Source organism: Phaethon aethereus, assembly GCF_964289735.1.
Source record: "Phaethon aethereus genome assembly, chromosome: 3".
In the NCBI taxonomy this organism is placed as follows: domain Eukaryota; kingdom Metazoa; phylum Chordata; class Aves; order Phaethontiformes; family Phaethontidae; genus Phaethon; species Phaethon aethereus.
Genome location: NC_138576.1, coordinates 66,236,658 through 66,256,613, shown reverse-complemented (window position 1 = coordinate 66,256,613; position 19,956 = coordinate 66,236,658). Strand labels below are relative to the sequence as shown.

At 40.0% G+C, this 19,956-nt stretch overlaps 1 protein-coding gene across 1 annotated transcript in view; it reads left to right on the top strand.

Moving 5' to 3' along the window:
* Positions 1 to 19,956, top strand: part of MAP3K5 (mitogen-activated protein kinase kinase kinase 5) — a gene marked incomplete at its 3' end in the record, with an annotated part of 116,923 nt that overhangs the window by 35,861 nt on the left and 61,106 nt on the right. The window contains exons 2-7 of the mRNA XM_081997847.1: positions 1,425 to 1,564; positions 4,536 to 4,559; positions 13,733 to 13,926; positions 14,192 to 14,360; positions 15,345 to 15,451; positions 19,025 to 19,195. Of these exons, the coding sequence (XP_081853973.1) occupies positions 1,425 to 1,564; positions 4,536 to 4,559; positions 13,733 to 13,926; positions 14,192 to 14,360; positions 15,345 to 15,451; positions 19,025 to 19,195 (805 nt within the window). The remainder of the gene's footprint in view (positions 1 to 1,424; positions 1,565 to 4,535; positions 4,560 to 13,732; positions 13,927 to 14,191; positions 14,361 to 15,344; positions 15,452 to 19,024; positions 19,196 to 19,956) is intronic.

Sequence of the window (19,956 nt, the reverse complement as noted above, 5' to 3'; positions counted from 1 at the left end):
AGCTTTTTCATAATTTCTAAGCCTGTAGGCAAGTTATGCTAAAGTACACCTGAAGAGTAATGTCTCAAAAATGTTGCTTTTCAACAAGTTGGAGAGACACCCTTACCGTGTTTGCAGTTGAGAGCATGGCCACAAAGCTTGGCTTTTATTGAATGTTGTCATTACAATTTTGATCTAAGTTAATAGGCAAGGTGAAAAGTTGTGGTTGGAGGTAGAATCTCTTATTAGATCAATCAGAATAGAGAAACTTGAGGGTATGTAAGCTTTTTGCCTACAGAGCTTGTCTTGCTAGCTGTCTTTTCTGTCATGAAAGCATCCACAGGAAGGGGTAAGCAGGGAGAGACACTGGAAACCAGGCTGCTTTTTTTTGTTCTACTCTTAACAGAAGTACATTTCTCTGAAGGAAAAAAAAAAGTGAAAACCAAAACCTTCTGAAAGACAAAAAAACCCTGAACTGGATGAAGAGACAGAAGGGTGTTTGCAGGAGAGGTGGAGATGAGTCAGTTTTCTTGTTTTGCTCTCTTGATCTCACAAGACTTTTGCAGTGGAAATATGCTGCCTGTTATAATAGAAGCCTTAACTATTTCTGCTGATGCTTTGTAATTACCTTGTTTTACATTGGTGTGAATCTGGACAAGTGAAACACACATTTTAAGAGAAATTGTGGACTACGTTCCTTTTGCTGTAAGCATTTGTGCACATGCTTAATTTTATTCATGCAGGTAAAATTTACAATGAACAGAACTCTCTGCACAATAAAGTTCTTACTTACATGGGGGTTTCTATGGCTTTACATACTCATTCTCTCCTCTTCTGCTGTACCTTGTCCTTTCCTCTCTAGTCTTTCTATATGAATCAAATCTATATTCAATCAAAATTGAATGGCAATTTATACTGGAACTTCACTTTTGCCTGCCTTTCAATTTACAGCTCTTTTCTTCCAAAGTTCTAATACAGAATCTATACAGTATGTTCTGCAGCGATGTACATACATTGCATGAATTTTTATTGCAACTTGCACAGAGGGTGAAAAAACACATCAAATGTATTTTTTTCTTTTTTTCATAAAGGTCATCAATCATCACAAATAGATTAAACAAACAGATTTTAGTCTTCAAGGCACAAAATGAACTTTTTGCCTTTTCTTGGTTAGTGATGCTTTTCCCCTTTTTACCTGAGGAAGTGAAGGTCTCATTTAAAGAAAAAAAGGGGGGAGGAAGAAAGAAAAAAATGAAACCACATCCTGCTGACTATATTCAGAATTCAGACCTAACAGCTAAAATGGGGAAATCCCTATAGATCTCTTGTTTCCTACTTGAAATCTGGTCTTATCAAAGCCAATTGTGTGAAGAGACATGGCCTAGAAGTATTTGACTGTCAGAAATGTGTGGCAATGACAATAATTTTTTCATTTCTTTCTGCAGATATTGCTGTTGTAGAGATGAGCGATGCCTTCCGTCAGCCTTCCCTGTTCTACCACCTGGGAGTCAGGGAGAGCTTCAGCATGGCTAACAACATTATCCTCTACTGTGACACAAACGCGGAGTCTTTGCAGTCACTGAAGGTAGCTCTGAAAGAAAAAATGGGGGGATGGGTGGCAAATCGCAGTAGGTTCACCTCTTGAAATCGGTTCTCTGTTTCCATAGGAAATACAGACACCACTTGTGGTTCACAAAAGAATAGCAAAAATACTCAGAGGCCTGGAAAACATGTCCACAGTGAAATGCTGCAAAACTCAGTTTACTTTTCCCAAGAGAAAGATTTATGTGACTTTATCACAGTCGGTTAAAAACCTAAATGTTAAATGGCTCTTTAGAGAAACAGAAGTTTGACAAAATTTGGGATGGGCAATGAAATACATGATTTTGTCATTCAAGCGAATTACTGGTGTTTGGGGTAAATTGTTACAGTAATAACAATCAGGTGAGAATGGTAGTGTGTACGGGGGAGCAAAATAACCCTTATGTTATAGCTCCTGTGTAAAGTAGTGTTTTTCTGCCAAACCTGATGGGGCCCCGGGTGGCCTCTGGTATGTCTTGCTGAGTTACAGCTGTTTACATCAGGTGCCTACAGGATTGCTGTGCTGGAGATTACCAGCAGCGTAGCAGAGTTAGGAAAAACAAAACTTGTGCCTGGTCCTCAGGTTGCAGTTCACAGTATGGTAGGATGGTTTAAGACAAGATGGTGGTTTAAGATAATCTATGGGGCTGTGAATTGTCAGCCAAGGAGTTGATACTTGCTTCCTCCTGCAACTCTACTAGTGACAGAATGAGAGGAAATGGCCTCAAGTTGCACCAGGGGAGGTTTAGATTGGATATCAGGAAAAATTTCTTTACTGAGAGAGTGGTCAAACATTGGAACAGGCTGCCCAGGGAGGTGGTGGAGTCACCATCACTGGAATTGTTCAAACAATGTGTAGACGTGGCATTTCAGGGCATGGTGGTGTTGGGTTGGTTGGACTTGATGATCTTAAAGGTCTTTTCCAACCTTAATGATTCTGTGATTCTGTGTGATTCTACTAAAGGTTTAGTAGCTTCCATGGGGGTGGGGGAGGGCAGACAGCTTGGATGGCAGTCTTTTCAATTACTTCCCCTCCCTCAGATTCATTGGCTCTGATCAGGAGGTGTTTTATGCTATTACGCTTCCATTTTAGGCGTTGCTGAAAAGAAGCATTTTAAGTAAGCAGCTTGGTGAGTCAGACTGCAATCTGGGCACTGCCGCCACTTGTGAAGGGTTTGCTCCCACTGCTTCTGGCTAGTGCAGGGTATTTGGCTTTGATTCTGTCCCATTATTTGCAGCTTGGCCCTCTATTGGGAGAGTCATACCTTTGGTAACTCAGGTTCTTCCCCCTGCTCTTCCCTCCACATTTTCTCAGCCAGCTGGAGTGGTTGCAATCCAATTACTTCCTTTCTTTTTGCAACACAAAGAGTATACAGATAAAAGCCCTAAAAATAAAACTGCTCATGACAAAAGACTTATCTGTGGATTGAATGCAATTATGCAAGTACAATGATCTACAGTATAAGCAGAGCAGAATTTCAGTGTACTGGGCAAGGAGCCAAATGCCCAACTCCCAGTGGAAGTCACTTAGAGTGAGGCACCAGGCTTCCTTGGGCACTGGGGAGAGCTTTTTACTAGTTTAGGAGCTGGGCTTTGCAGATGGGTCACATGCAGGGTTCCCACTGACACCAGTGGAAGCCCAGTTCTGGGCAGGGAGACTTGGATGTCCCAGTTGCCACTGGTACAGTGCCTGAAAGACGCCCTTCAGTTTCCTTGAGCTTTGAGCTGGGCCCATGCTTCTGCTTTGGAAGTTTGCAGGAAAGTTGTCAGAGAGCAAGACCCTTTCTTTATCATTTAGTAACTGCCTGAAAAAAGCAGTTTTGGGCATGCCTGGGCACCTTCTGAGGCAATGTTTGTTCCTGTATTTGTTACAGCCAGCAGACCGAGTAGAAACAATGCAGGAGTGTGTGTGCAGTTTTAATCTTGTGTAGAAGAGGGTGAGTGAAAAAACTGAAAGTGATCATGAAAATGCAGGAAATACAAAACTGCGGTACAATGTAGGTAAATTTTTGCTGGTAGAATGTTCCTCTATATGAACATCAGATCAGGCAGGACAAGACTTTGAGCAACCTGATCTAGTGAAAGATGTCCCAGCTCGTGCTGGTGGGTTTGAATAGATATTTATGTCCCACGCTTCGAAAGCTAGCAGCAGTTGTATGTGAAACGTGCCTCCTCGACAGGGTGAAGAGCAGTTTTATGGAAGCCTAACTTATGCAACATGGAAAGTACGAGGTGCCTTGGTTTAACACGCGTTTGTTTTTAACGCCGTGGTGTAGGTGAAGCTGCGCAGTGGTCCCAGTGGCAGAGGTGTAGCGCAGCTGTCTGATAAATCTGGCAGGGTTATCGGTTGCTGGGATCAGAACTTGCTGACGGATCTTCCTGAAAACGAGGTCACTTGTCCACAAGTGGTTCACACTTGGGCTGTACCACCCAGATTAGTGTGCAAGAACCAGCTCTTTCCATCTGTGTGTGCTCTGGGTTCTTGCACAAACTTTACATTTAAAATGTGAAGATACGTTCTTTGCGTCAGATTTATTAGAGCAATGTGAATTTCAACCAGTTTTGGAATATTTTAAGACCTCATAGAAATACTGCTCATACTATTCTTCCCAGTTTCTTCTGCTGGCAGCACAATGTTACTTACTATACTTCTCAAATATGAGTAGATGTGTATTAATAGTCAACTTTTGGACAGCATCTGTTTAGGAAAATTTATATAGGGAGGGGTATGGACATGCACACAGTACATACGCTCCTGTGGATATATAAGAAGTATGTATCTATTTGGTTCCATAGTAATTTTGTCTCTCCTGAGACAATACTTGACTTACATTGATTTGACAGAAAAGACAACCAGTCTTTTCCTGTCGTGTGTGTGTAAATGTTAATATTAGCAAGTCATACTGCTCAGATATCTTTCCTGGTAGTTGTTCAGTGCTACCAACATTATTTCTTTTCTTCTTTTTTTATTCCAGGAAATTATTTGCCAGAAGAATAATGTAAGTATGATTTCTAGGTGCCAGTTGAATTCTAGGCATTCCAAACTTCTGTTCCATTTAATGTTGTTTATCTTATGTTTTCCACTTGAATCATTTAACACTCTCCTACTGTATTGCACAGAGCTAAATGCAGAATTCTGGAAATCCTAGCAGCAAATCTGTGTATATCACTTTGTTGCTAGGTACCAGGCTCACGTCTTTCTTTGCTTCCATCTATCAGTGGTATTCTCATTGCTGCCTTTACTTGTCTGTTGTATTTTTTTCATGCACCGTTTACATCTGTCATTTCGTTGTGGTTTTTTTTCTGTACAGTGTTTTTCAGTGTTTTTAAAAAAATACTCTATTGAAAATGAGAGTTATTTGGAAACTGATGCTTGTTTTAGAAACTCATGGCTACAGCTATGAAAATATATATATTTATAAAGAGAGAGAGTGTGTATTTATTTTTAGAAGCTGAGTCCTGGAGCCTGTTAGTCCTAATGCAGGGCAGATCCCGGTAGTCTATCTGTGACTGCCAGTCATTAAACTATAGGTTTCTGCACCTTGGCAGCCCTCTGGTTTCTGAGGTTGGCCTTGCAAATCTCCCTTCCCCTTTTCACTCCCAAGTTCAAGGGAGGCAGACCTGCGACTGTGAGAACACTGCTTTCTCAATGTGGTTTGTTCCAGAGCAGCAGGGCCAGTCATGTCAGAATATATATCTGGCATGTTGAGTTGTTCTTGGCTTCCCTTCAGGACTTACTGGTAGCCATATATGTTAAGATACAAGTTTATAGTGGTTAATCAGTGGTGTGCAGATATCCTGAGGTGCTATGTGTATGCTGTACACTTCCATATATTTGAATAAACTTTTCTAAGGGACATATGAAATATTTAATTTTAAAAATTGGTCAGGTTTTATTTCCCACAGAGTTAAAACTGTCATAAAAACTGCAGTATTCCTGGTTTTACTTTTTTATTTAACGGTGAAATTAATGGATTAAGTACTGACACTGCCAATATGAAGGATGATTCTTTGAAAAGGATGCAGTTATCTACTATAGCTGATAGCTTCTAAAGATGGCTTCAAAACCAGTGCAAGCTTTGGCCCTAATGCGGCATTTTAAGTTACATTTTATTTTTCATAAAATAAAAGCAAAGAGGCTTCCATATAGAATTTCTGTAGAACTCTTAACCAAAAAGTGCTTTTTAGAGTGTCACAGATTGCTGTGAATAACGTGCTAGGAAACCTCTTGCCTTTCTCTAATGAAAGTGGGGTAAATGATCAGTTAGGCCTTTACGCAAAACGAAAGAGAACAGTAAGGCCTTTCTTGTGAATGAATGTATTGCATTCTGTATTTTTGTTCGGGTGTCCCAGGATCTAGGGAAAATGATATGTGACTAATGCAGTGTCTCGGGGAGGGTAGGGGGAAGAGCGCTCTCTCCCAGCAGGAGATGACTGGTACAGTAGAATAAAGGGGAGATGTTGTCGTCTTGTCCTATTTTTAAATGACAGTCCCTGAAGCTCAAGGATAGGTATGAGAACTTGGCCTTCATCTGCTTGAGAAAGGATTGTTCTGTTTCCCATTTAAATTTGGATAGGTGGCTGTGAAACTGCCATTTGTCACTTTTAGAAATGTTTCAATGTATGCCACAAAAAGAATGTGTTCCTCGAGAGTCTCGGATGTTTTCAAGTGCACCCACATAACATCTCTTCTGGGAGGAAGTATTTTCCCAGGGATTAGAACAGGGAACTCAGTGAAACTGGCTTAGCAACTCCGCAACTGATTCCCCCCCCCTTCCTTGTTTTTTGGCATGATGTTAGCTAAATTACCTGGAAGTAGACTTTTCACAATGTTGATGCATGCCTAACTATTGAATGTAATTCCTACTTCATGAAAATCAAGTTTCTTCATAAATTGTAAGACTCTTGGGTAGATGGGTATGACAGAGGTGCTGTTCTTGGGAGGCTGTGACTGTGATGCCCATCCTTACCAAAAATAGTCATACAAATCCTTATGGGAGGTTGCAAATATGAAAAAATGGAATTCACGTATGAATAAACCAGGAGTTTAATCCTGCTGTTCTAGAACTTGTTTTTTAATAGCACGCAAACATCAGCTGTAACAGGACAACGGTATCCCTGGCACCGGGGGATTAAAAAGGCTGCAAAACAAGTGCGTGCGTGTATGTATCTATATATCTCTAACTGAAATGCATTGTGTTTGCTTTTCCTGAACCTTGTATACCTAAAAGTAGTGGGGAGAAAAAAAAAAGAAATCCATTACCACCTGGTTTGTTCTTTGTTCTGACTGGATTTTTGTGTTTCCTAATAATAGTCAATAGAATGTTGCATAGCTAGGATAAGCAGCCCGGAGCCTGTCAGGGCAGAGCAGCGCAAGATAACATAGGCTCATTTCCTGTTATATGTGGTTTTATAGCTATTTAGTTGGACCTTTTCCAAATGTTGCAGTAATACCAAAAACCATACATTTTCACAGGGAGTGATACTTCCACAGGAGGCAGTTACTTTGATATTTGAAAGCTTAAGTTTAGTTTTTGCTGTTAATCTGATTTTTGAGGTCAACCAAGCAGCAGAGGCATTTTAGAAATGACTAGTAAAGAGTTTCAGTCATAAGGAGATGCTGGTGTAAAGGTTATAGCTTTACTTTGCTTGCTTTAGCTCACCAGTTTTTTATTTCATCTTTATTCTCCCTGGGTTGAATTTTCCCAACTTTGGAGAAAAGCTGCAGGCCAGGTTCCAAATGGCCATTTATTAAAATTAAAAAAAAAAATTATAGATATGATTTGCAACCAATTGCAGTAAGTAACACCTCAAGATGGTGCTCGCCTTTTGGCTCAGGCTGCTTGCTTGCACCAGGTCAGAGTGATAGGTAGCCTGGGGAGCTGCCCGGGGTGGGAGACCGTGGTACAGCCACTTGGCCTGAGCGGAAGGTCGGTGGGGAGGCCATGGGAACCATTCTGCTGGGCAGCTGACCAGCAGGCATTGGCGGTTAAGTAACAGGGTTCATGTTGTATGGCTGAGGACTTTTATTAGTATCTGCCTTTTCTGACACTTGGAGGGAGCGGAGATTGTAATTTTTACTTATTTTCCACTGCCCTTCCTAACTGCCTCCTGTTTAAGGTGTAGCTTGGGAGACAGCTTGGTGTAGCACGCCTTCACCGGGAGCGGGAGAACGAGTGACCCTGGGTGAGGCATGCCAGAGGCATCTGAGAGCTTGGACCCTCCACACAGGTTCTGCTGGAAGACTGTAGGTCCCATAGGATATGTTTAGCTATTGGTCTCTGTCACTGTGGAAATAGGGGAAATATTTTTAATACCCCAGCTGACAAATAATTTGGGGTCAGTTTGATTTTTGGTATCCAAGTATGTAAGAATGCTGTGTAGTAACATCCAGTAAATATTTTGTTGATAATGACAACTGTGGTTTTTATTGTTATTTATGATACATTACTATGTCTTGCTTGTTCATTAATTTTTTGAATTCTTTGACACGTACTTTCCTTGGAAAAACTGAAAACTTTTTTTTCCTGTGTGAATATGATGCAAGGACCATACAGAGTGTATGCTGATTTTTAACAAGCATTTAGGATGTGGCATGGTTGCAATAGAATGTTATTGCTGGGTGTATAAAGAATATATTCCCAAAGAAAATGGGAAGTATTTGAAAGAGTAGACCCAGTCTCTGTGTTTCAGTTCATTTGAGGTGTGAGGCTTACTTATGTTCCGTTTCAAATCAGTAGCAAGGCTGCCATTCATTTGAATGGGATTTGAAGTAAGCTCAAACTGAGTCTGTATTCATTAAAACATCAGCACATGTTGATTTATTGTGTGTTTGGGGGATGGAGGTAACAGATTTAATAACTTGGTTTAGGGTTTTGCTATCTGCTACATGCAATGCCATGTGCAGGCAGAGAATTGCCTTTAAGAAAAATCTCATCAGAAGAATTGAGATCAGAGCAGATATTTCTCAAAAGAACTAGTATGAGAAATGCAAAAAAGCTCATCTTAATTAGAGGAGAGTCAGCAGGAAGAACAGTCACAGAAGCTCCCACTGTGAGAGATACTGGCTATATTTATTACCTCAGCTCATTTTATTTATTAAAAAAAAAAAAGTTACATTGGTGGATTCTGACCTGAAGCTTAGGAAAATAGATGGGATTCTGCCAGATTCTCCCATTCATCATGGTTTTGTTTGGGGGGATTTTTGTTTTCTTTCACACTGCTTGTCTTTGAAGGCAACTTTCTTCTGTTTGTGGATGTTTGGCTGTTAAATGATTCCAACAGAGTCATGTTAGTAAAGACCCTCAGGGAACTGGGAGGACTGCACACCATTGACTCCTTGGGGTTTTGCAAGTTTTCTTCTTCCTTTTGAAGTAAAATTCAAGATCTGAGCATTAATTGGGCAGAACTCAAATGCTCACTTGCATAGCACCATGTCGTCTTTATCTGTACAACTTCCAGAGAAAAATCTTCTGTACTGTCAGATGTATTTGTGGGGGAGAGAATAGTGTTTACCGTATTACACGATGTTCTTTTAAAGACATGGTCTCCAAATTGAATTTCCGAAAGGTTGCCCCTTTCAGAAGCAACAGTTCTGCATTAGAGAGGGATATTGAAAGAAGGGCATTTTTATATTTTTATTGTGATCGTTAAAATATAACGATAGCCTATGCATTTTTATTCTCTCTTAAATACAGATATGTAATATCTTAATTTATTTTCAGAAGCTGAAAAAGGATATCAAACAAGAAGGATGTGCTTAATGTTCCAGTGACCAGTAGGTCTAGCTAGGAGCAGCATAGTCTTAAATTCTGTAACTGTAGAGCTATTAAGAAAACCTTACGGCTGTGTCTGATCTGAAATTACACACACTCTGGAGTTGTTTAGTTTTGCACGGTAAGTTAGGAAGGGACATTTAAAAAATATAAGCCAATTAAAACATTGGCAAAAATGTTGATTTTGTTACTTGGTGGTAAGCCTTTATGCATGTGTAGCTGTCTCCGGGCAGTACTTCTGCCTTCTGATTAGTCTGACTGATTTGATGAAGTGGGTTATGACATGGTCTTTCGGAAGGTGGCCTGACATTGCCAGGTACTGAGTGTGCTGGCCCAAAGCTGTCAAAGATATGTATGTTCATATCTCCTAGATATGACGAGTTCAGCTGATCTGAGAGCTCAGGCCAAGTTTACCTTATCTAATGTCCTGAGTTCTTCTGCATCAGGCTGAACCATAGTAACTATCTGTGTGTACACTTGTGGCCTGTCCCAGCCCCTGATGTTTTCAATAATGCCTTTTAGCTCACAGCTCAGGTGACCTGCAATCACTTTCTAACTTTCAGTAGTGTAACTTGAGCTTTTGAACCTTAAATAATGAGGGATTTATAAAGAGAGAGGGTTGGAAAATCAAACTTGTAGCACCTATTGTTGATTGGGGGGGGTCTATTTCCACCCACTTTTGAAGCCCCTTTAGGCTACTCATGTTTTTTAAAAGATGTTAACATAACTGAGAATATTGCAATTGGATTTAAGGTGTTACTTCTTCAAAAATTGCCCATTTTTCTTGAATGACTTGATTCTGTTACTTTCATTGTACCTGGTATGGCGAGTCAGAGGAATGGATCAAAGGAAAACGGCAATTTGTCTTGGGTGCTCAGCAAACTTAGAACCTAATGTGAAGTTAATTAGGGTTAGGAAAGAATATCAGAGTTTGTGAGATCAGAGTTGGGATGGTGTGTTACAGGGCAGATTTTAATAGGATAACTGGAATATATTTAAACTTCCAAGTGGAATAATGTGCACTAAGTCAAAATGCAAAGCAATGTGTGAGCAGATAGGAAGCATGTATCAGAAAGACTAGCTGATCCTTTCTGACTTAAGTGTAGCGTATATTTTGACAAAGAAAGGTGAGAAAGGAAATAAAAGTGGCTGAGGCAGAGGTTTCATAATCTGGGAATGAGGGAAGAAGGTGTAGAGCTGTCTGACATTGGAGCAGCTCCTCAGCTGCTACCCCCACAGCTTGGTCCTCTCGGGCTCCCATCCCAGTTGTTGCCCAAATTTAGTCAGGGTTGAGCTCTTTGTAGTTAGAATTTGTGATGGTGACAAAATATGTTTCTCCATAGTGGGAGACCATAGACTGTATTATATAGGAGCAGTTGTACCATCACTGTTTTCTTATCTTTATTCCACCTTTAATAAATGATACATAATGTTTGATTATTTTTTAATTTTTTTTTCTTTTGTCACCAGAGCCACTGCATGTCTGCCCTTGTCAGGTTCAGCTGTTAAGTATCTAATGTACTCTTTAGCTAGGAAAGTGAAATTTAGGTGAATATTTCTTTGTGTTTCTTAACTTTTCTGCATGTGTGTGTTCTTTTTTTTTTTAAGCCTGTTTCCTAAGGAAATGAAACTTAAGAGCTTGTACTGTTTTTTCATCCTCCACCCTCTTTCTATATCTGCCTGTCCTGTCTGATGAATTTCAGCCACATTTAAGAGGTTTCAGAGATACAGAGCTCCCCACAAAACATAACTGTCATGCCCTGGCTGAGGGAAAGGCCAGTGTGTTCCCACACTACTTGCCACTGAGGAGCAAGGTGAGGTTCTGCCTTGAGACAATTCCCTGACAACCCTGGGGGCCCTCTGGATGATTGAATTGATTTTATTTTCTTCTGTTTTCTTCCCATGTAGTAGTTTCTCCTGCCGCCTTCTGTTAAGTTCTTGCTTGTCCGCTGCTTCCAAAGGCTACCAGGAAAGGCTACCAGGTTTGCATATCTTCTATAGCAGGCTTTATCATATAAACAGGTTTTCCCCTCCTCCCCTCAGGTAACAGGAAAAATGCATGTAAACTAATTTTTGCTGGCCCTCTTGCTCCACTGAAATAGATACCTGCTTCCTGCAGAAGGTGCACTTGGGATCAGTTTATAAGAGCTCTTGCTCGGTAATGGAGCACTTGGCCTCTGAAGGGAGAGTAGTTTTCCTGCTTGTAGGATTATATATGAAGACTCCAGTACTTAGGTTAGATGGCCTAACCATTATGCCAGGATAAACTTTGGGTTCTGTGGATTTCAAAAGTTAGAAATATCCTTTTTCAGGGTTGATTTTTAATTAAGACCTGAGCTTTGGAAGCAGTGTGCCAGAAGTCTGAGAAGGCCTTCCTGCGAGCAGTCTTGAATTTATTTTTAATGCACTGAATAAGTATTAGGAAGTAAAATGATTGCCCTAGGATAACTGTAGCTACTTCACCCTTTGTTTTGGCTCTGACTTACCAAACTTTTTTCCTTTACTTAAAAAAGGAAGGTTGGAGAATAGTCTGCCCATGCTTAGGAGTGGGTCCTGTGCCAGTCACTGCCCACCCTTGTCTTGTAATTGCTGAACCTGGTTCCATTGAATTCATAATTCCCTCTGTGCTTTTGACTGTGGGGCTTTTTAGGTTTTAGCAGGGTCAAAGGTTCATCCATTCACTCTTGAAAGTGTTTGATTGCCTTACATGCTGGCATATTCTTGAGCAGAAGTGTCCATTCAGTTCTCCATCGTAAAGACAAGCAGTTTGGGTTCTAGCAGCGCACTGCTTAGTTGCTTGTTAAAAATATTGTCATACACTTCCCAATTCTCAAGTTTCCTTCGGAACTGCTACATTCATGCACGGAAAAATGTGTTCTAGTTATTCAACTGTAATAGTTTTCAGTTGTTGAGGGAGGAAGACTAAAGTCATCTTTGTGCAAGTCTGTGTATGCTGTAATCTCCAACCAAGTTCTGGGTTAGTTGAGCTCAGCGGACCTCATGTAAACGCCTGCATCAATTAATTTTAAATTTTACAGTTTGTCAATATATCTCAGAAGTGGGGATGGGATTGCCTTTATAGTGAGGTCTTAAAGTTTCATAGTATAATAGGTGTAATTAAAAAAAAAGTAATTCCTGTATTCTTCATAGCCAATCTCTGATCTGTACACAAATATATGTTTACTGACATATCTATATGCATATATTTATACAGAGTAGAGTACCTCAATCCTTCCATGCTTTTAAAATCTAATAATGCATGTTAAAATGCATGTTTTAAGCACACAGCTCTTACTGGGCATTTGATCTCTCAGTGCACAGAGCTCAGCTTGCCAGGGGAGTCTCTGAAGTGGTGTCCTCATTGCTGTATTGACTTCTGGGAGAGCAGGAGCAGCTGACCAGAAAGTAATTAACTTCGGAAGTAATTTAGGGGTACCAAAATAATGAATCTCAAGAATTGATTCCTTAGGGCTTTTCTTGCTGGGCTGCCGGCCACTTCAGTAGTGGAGTCTGAGCTTCAAGAGCCAAATGGCAGAACTCCTCCTGATTTTGATGCTGTGCTGTCTCATAGATAAGACCCTTCAGAACCACAAATATTCAGCAAACTTTCTATGTGCATAAATCTGTGCTCACACACATACCACAGGCACCAGACATCTTTCCTCCCTCGTTCCTGGAAGATAATCTTAAATTATTTTTTTTACAAAGTATCTGTCATACATTGCTATATAGGAATAATACAGTTTGGCAATGCTAAGGCGTTCCATAAGTGTCTGTATTTCCATTATGAAATATGCATGGTTTTAAGTCCCACTGGCTTGGAAGGTTTACTACGTAGCAGGGTATTTCATTTGCCTTTGTTATGCTAAACTATTTGAGCCATTTCGCAGTTCATACGAGGATTAGTTTTCTCTACAGTGTTCCTGTTGTGAGACAACTAGCTTGTGTTACTGTTTTCAACATCTGTGAGCCTAACTATACTAAATGGCAGAGTGCTTGCTCTCTTCTGAACATCACTCACCTTGAAAAGAGCGTTCGTCAGCTTCCCTTGAGTCCACCGGCCGCTTCGGGGTGAATAGGTGTGCCCTCAGAATTGTTTTGCTATTGAACTGATGTACTGACTATTTTAAGGTCAGATATGATGCTTCTAAAAAGACTCATCTTGCAGGAAACAGTTCAGAAATCTGAAAGAATACATTTCGGGTGTGTATCATATTTGAGATGAAAATTGAATTTATGTAATCCTAAACTTCATGGGTAAAAATCTTGGTCTTGCTGAAGTAAGCAGCAGATCTCCCTTTGACAGGTGAAATTCTGCAGGTAGGATACACAGTTGTTTTATGCAGAGGCTTGTCACACCATGACTGCCCTAAATATTGCACCTTGTTTCCCTACAGATGTGCACTGGGAACTATATATTTGTTCCTTATATGATAACTCCACACAACAAGGTGTACTGCTGTGACAGCAGTTTCATGAAGGGACTAACAGAACTGATGCAGCCCAGTTTTGAGTCGCTGCTTGGGCCTATATGCTTACCTCTGGTGGATCGATTTATTCAGCTCTTGAAGGTGGCACAGGCTAGTTCAAGGTGAGTTGTCTTTTTGTACCCCTGTGTAAAACTCATGCATTCCTGTTGGCAATATAAATGTCAGACTCTTGCTTCAGGGTGATGCGACATGTCGCCTTCTTTTGAGGCAAATTGATAATGAGTAATTCAGTTTGACCAAGTCTCTCCATTGACACTGCTCTATCAATAAATGTTCCACATATACATTGTGGGAGAGCTGCAGGGCCAGAAAAACAAATGTGAGGGACCTGCCCCCCAAGGCTGACCTGAAGTTGTCCCTCTCCAGCCAGTATTTCCGGGAATCCATTCTGAACGACATCAGGAAGGCCCGTACCCTCTACATGGGCAAAGAGCTTGCAGCAGAGCTGGCAAGGATTCGACAGCGAGTGGATAATGTTGAAGTCTTGTCTGCTGACATTGTAATAAACTTGCTGCTGTCCTACAGAGACATCCAGGTACGAATACTGTGCTCTAAGATCATTTAAACCATATTAAATTACATTCTCAGTGAAATTTTTAGTGCATTTTGTGCTAACAAACTAATGTATATACAAACTAATATATAGCGAGAGATATATATGGAGATAATAACAGACTAACAATAATGCACACTAGTAAAAATCTTTTACATTACCTTCACTGCTGCTTTTTACTTTATTTTGTAGTTACACTGTTTATAGCGTGCCTTTACATAGCAGAAAAGTGTTGTTGTTTTATAACAGCACCTAAAAAGTGTACAAAATGTAATAACTCTTCTCCATCTCAGCGTTATTATGTCCTACTTAAAGGGTATGGTAAAATTCTGCTATTGATAGGTCTATGTATTCTTTGTCACCATGCTTGTGACATTTCTCATGGAAGCATAACATGTTCATATGCATTTCAGCTTCTGGAACAGTGCTAGTAATTGCTTGCTTACAGATAATTTCAACTGTTACTCCTTAAACATGTTGAAGTGGTTTGGTTTTGGTTTTGTTTGTTTTTTTAAATATGTCAGTTGAGTAAGCTACTTCAAAAACTGTGGTATTGAAAGATTCTTTTACTTTGTTTTTGTGGCTCATGCCTACTTCAGAGTTTTGGGATGCCTCAATTCAGAGGTAGTTAGCATTGTAATGTCTGCACAATATGAACTTTGATATGTGTTCAGCCCCTGAAGCCAACTTTAATCATGAAGTAGATGTACTAAACTTTCCACAGGTCCACACTGGAGCAGTACAGGAGACCAAATTGTGTTTCCCTGCTAAATACCATGCATATTCACATTTCTGAGTGCCAGGCTATTTACATTTTGAGACTGAAGAAACTGAAATCCATAAAACTTACAATGAACTGAAAATACTTCTTACTAGGATATGAGAGATGCTTGGTTCAAAGAGGAGTTTATATAGGCGTAACTCAGTACAACCACTTAAAACTTCATTATTCCCTTCTTTTGGAAGGATTACGATTCCATTGTGAAACTGGTGAAAACTTTAGAAAAACTGCCTACTTTTGACTTGGCTTCCCACCACCATGTGAGGCTTCATTATGCGTTTGCGCTGAGCAGGTAAGAATCTACCTTTCCTTCCGCTGTTGAACAGTAAATCAGAACTGCAAACTTCACGCAGCCTCGGTAATCGTGAGTGAAGTTCCCTACTGGAATCTTCATACGTAGGTCTTTCACTGAAGCAACTTTGGGGGCTCTGAGCTTCATGATCAATCTAAGCTTTCTTTTTCTCTCGTGCTATCAAATTCCATTCCTTTTCCTTTAGCATGAATGTTTGCTTTGTCCTTCCATAGTTTTGCATAATTTTTTAATTTCAGTATCTAAACTGGAGCAAATAAATACGTAGCAGTATTTTACCTTTGTAAAATGCACTTCCAACATTGCTGTGTGAGTGGCAGTGCTGGAGCAATTTGTGCTTAGACATATCTCATTCAAGTCTGAGTTCTGGTAGTGTCAGGAGACAGGAGGAGAATGTTCATCAAATGTCCGTCAGAAAATTTTATTATATTATAGTAGTAAACTGATTTTCATGTTCTCTGATAATAGGCACAAAATGCGCCACATGGAACAACATGCACTGCTTCGGCTAAATGAGAGCCAAGCTTAGATTTTTTTCTAGGATGCTGGCAGTTGGGCAACTCACTAAAAGGGGAGTTTTTCAGACGAAATTACAGAAGTTTTCTGCTCTCTTACTGTTACCACAGTGAACATCTTGCTATTGACACTTAGAGGAGTAGACCACGTGTCAGCAGGCATTGAAATTCTCAACTGTGGAAAATGTCTACAGATACTTCTGCTTCTCTCACAGAATTGAATATTGTAATTCAGGTTCACCGAGGAGGCTCAAAACTGCATATCATGTCAAGGTGATATCAAAAGTGTGTCACAAGTAATTACTTGAAAAACTAAACCTGTTTTTAAAACAAGAATAAAACAAACAAACAAAAGTTTTCAGAAGCTATCTGCCATTGTTTTGTCTGAATAAAATGTCCTGGTCCTTTCTTTCTCCTTTATACCAGGTATACGAAGGTATGAACACAGTGCCCTTTTTGTTCCTGCCTTGCAGGAAGATGTGGAGCTTTGCAAAGGAATGATCCAGCATATATCTGCCACTTCTATGTAACCTTCACAAAAGTCACTCCATGTACCTTGGAGTGTTCATCTGTTATTTAGACCCCAGGGTCACTGTTCTGTAAAACAGTGTCACCTTTGAAAACAGGACTTGACTAGTTCACTGGGACACTAAAAAAACTGCAAAACTGCAGTACGAACTTTTCAGGCAGATTCTTATCCCCTGTTGGTTCTGTTGGGATTTCTTGCAGTCTGCAAGGTCTGTTTTTCTAGATATGACTGTAAGATATGCCTTTCAGGGTATCTGGCATACAAGAGGTCTACACAGTACCTCTAGAGGAGTTCAGATCAGATTTTCCTCCCCCTCTGTTCTCCAGATTGTAAATCCAACTGGAATCCGTTACATCCATGAAAATGCTTTGTGCTTTGGTGCATGCCAAGAAGGCATTACCTGGGCTAATTGTAGCTTTCTCCTTACTGGGAATATAGAGGGTGTTTCCTGAGCTAAGGCAGGTCTGGAATACTCTGCACATCTGTATGTTTACTGTGGACGAAGCTGTCCCTCTTGCTTCTAATCTAGGTCACTGGTATGGAAGAATGCAGCAGCTCAATTCGGATTAGTCTGACCTAAGTCAAGAAAGTGTGAGAGAGCATTGATGATGGAAAAGTAAGCAGAAAGGAAAGTGGGGACCTCTGTCTCTGGAGACCAGTGAAGTATAAATGGCTCATACCACAAAATACTGGTGTGCCTTACTGGTTTTGTCCCCATTAAGTTCAGCTAGCTATTGGTTTGATCTGGATTAGTGATAGTGGATACAAAATGTGGAAGAGTTGTCCACCTGAAACTCCATTTTGAAAATTGCTCTTCTGTAACATAAGTCAGCTGAAAAACATAGAGAAGCTGCAGACTTACTGTTGTTGCTTTACTTGAGTGGTCAGTCTGAGGAAAGAAAACAAAAGGAAGCAAACCTTCAACAACTGGGCAAGTGATCAGTTGGCAGGGGAGCCCGAACAGCACAGACCTGAAGGAGACTGTTACTTGCTCAGCCGGGAGCACTTGATTTCTCTCACTGGGGCCTGGGATTGGGAGCACTTGTCTTCTCAAATACGTACCCCAGCCTTGCTGTGCCACTCTAGAAGTACTTGGGGAGCCTTCTGCAGCTCTGTAGTCTGAGGGGACTTTTCCTAATTTATTGGAATATGACTGGTCTGAAGGTTGGGAGTAAAGGGCACTGGGTTTCATTCATCCTTCCCATCAGGCTGAGACATCAATAGAGGTTGGCCCAGGACGTAGACTCTCACACTCAGGAAAACAGACTCTCACACTCAGACTCCTTTTTTCTCAGGAAAGCAGTTTATGCTGTCTGCTCAAACAACTGCTTTTGCTCTGTTTTCTTAATTATTTTTGTTACGATGGAAGTACTCATTCTTCCTCATTTACCCAGTTCTGCTTGATTTAAACCTGTTCTTCCACATCACTTCCTTCTGGAGCAGCATACATGAGCTCAGAGCTCATGAGCTCAGGTATCACTCTGGTATCAGTACATGTGCTCTGATCTCTCAGGTTTGACATTGATGCTGCCTGTGCAGATGCATCGAAACTTTGATACATTCTTGTAGAGAGGGAATTAAAAAAATCCATTACTGACCCTCTGTTCAAGTAGTTACCTGCTTTAAGATGGCTGTGGCTTTTGATGTGGTTTTTTTTCTTGCCGAGGTAGCCTTCTCTTGCAAGCTTCTTCAATACAAAGCTTGCAAAAAAAATACAAAACCACTTTTATATATTCCACCCAATTCAAGTTGTAGACATTCAAATATTGTAAGAAGTTTCTCCAAAAGAATATAATACTCACCCCAAACCACTGAAGAATAGCTTTTGCTGAGAAAGGAGTAATTTGCTTGTTCAGTACACAAATACATAAAAAGTTCGATAGTCTTGATACTGAATGATGTATGTATTCAAACTGTGAGTCACCAGGAAGTGTCTAGTGCTTGCAATGCTGTGGTTTAGTTGTCTGAAGTACTGTTAATATTATCTTACTGGCTTCACTTCCTAACCTTCCCTATCACAGGAATTCAGTCTGATTTTTGCTTTTTTGGGGTTTTTTTTGCTTCACATTCAAAATGTATGTATAAAAAAAAAATCACAAACACAAGATGGAATCTTTTTTTCCTTTAAAGCAAGAATTACTATAAAAGAAATATTAAATAGGAAACCTAGGTTCATATCTTTATATTTTATAAGAGAGTAATGCATGATCTTTCTAAGAATTCCTCATGATTCCTCTGTTGCTGTTGCCAGTGCTTTGCTCTAGCTGATGCCTTGTGAGAGAGAGAAAACATGTTTGGGAGCTTTTGTAAAGGTGTGCCATGATATTAAGGCAGGGGTGAGGGGGAAGGAAGCAGAAGGGGGGAGAGTGTGTGTATATAATATTGTCCATTGAGTCTAGAAGCACATTTTACATGGATGAAGTCATACATATATATTCAATCATGGTCCTGAAAAATTATTTCTTGTTAAAGGTATTGCATTTATTAATCAAAATTTTTATTTTTTAATAGGCGAAATCTGCCTGGAGACAGACAGAAAGCTCTAGAAATTATGATTCCCCTGGTAGAACAGGACGACCAAGTAGCTTCAGATATGTACTGCCTGGTTGGTCGAATTTACAAGGACATGTTTTTAGAATCTGGGTTCATAGATACAGAAAGCAGGGACAAGGGGACGTTCTGGTGAGTACTCTTTTCCTGGCCTATGTCCTTCTGTTACCTTTGGGAAAATTATCCTTAAACAAGAAGATATTTCAGCTTTTTCATTGCAAATGTTTGGCACCCTTAAGGGATACACTGAATCTTCTAATCTTCTTTGCTTATTTGCTAAGAATAATAAATTTACGCTGTTCACAGGTCTGGTTCCACAGAGTTCTTAAAGTGTCTCAGAAACTTGGAAATTTAGGTAGCTCTTATCAGAGTGTATTTTCCCCCTTTCTCCCAGATGCGAAGTCTCCTGTTTACTGTATTATTCTTAGAAATCTGGGCCAGACAATCAGCCATACATCAATTGGCATATCTGTAATCTGACAGATACTAGCTAGCTAAGCTTAAAGGTGCTGAGGTTAAACTCGGCACTGATGCTTAGGATGTACCATTCTGTCTTTTTTTGGCTTCCATGCTCACAAGCAATATGACTGTTCCTGGCAAAACTCATGCTGGCAAAAGTTTTATCACCTTATCACCATATAATTATGCATATTACAGGGGACTACACTACCATTGATAGTCAAAGCAGTACACAGTAGACTAGACTAATTCTTATCTTAATTTTAGAGGCAAGTACCATGTTGTTTATTGCTTTTGAAATGCATTAAAATGCTGTTATGTGGAATAGGTTAAAAAAAAAAAGTGTTTTGTCTCTTATTTAATCTATCAGGCTTTTAATTCCAAAAAGTGATATACTTGAAATTGGGGCACTGGACACCATTCTAGACTTCTGT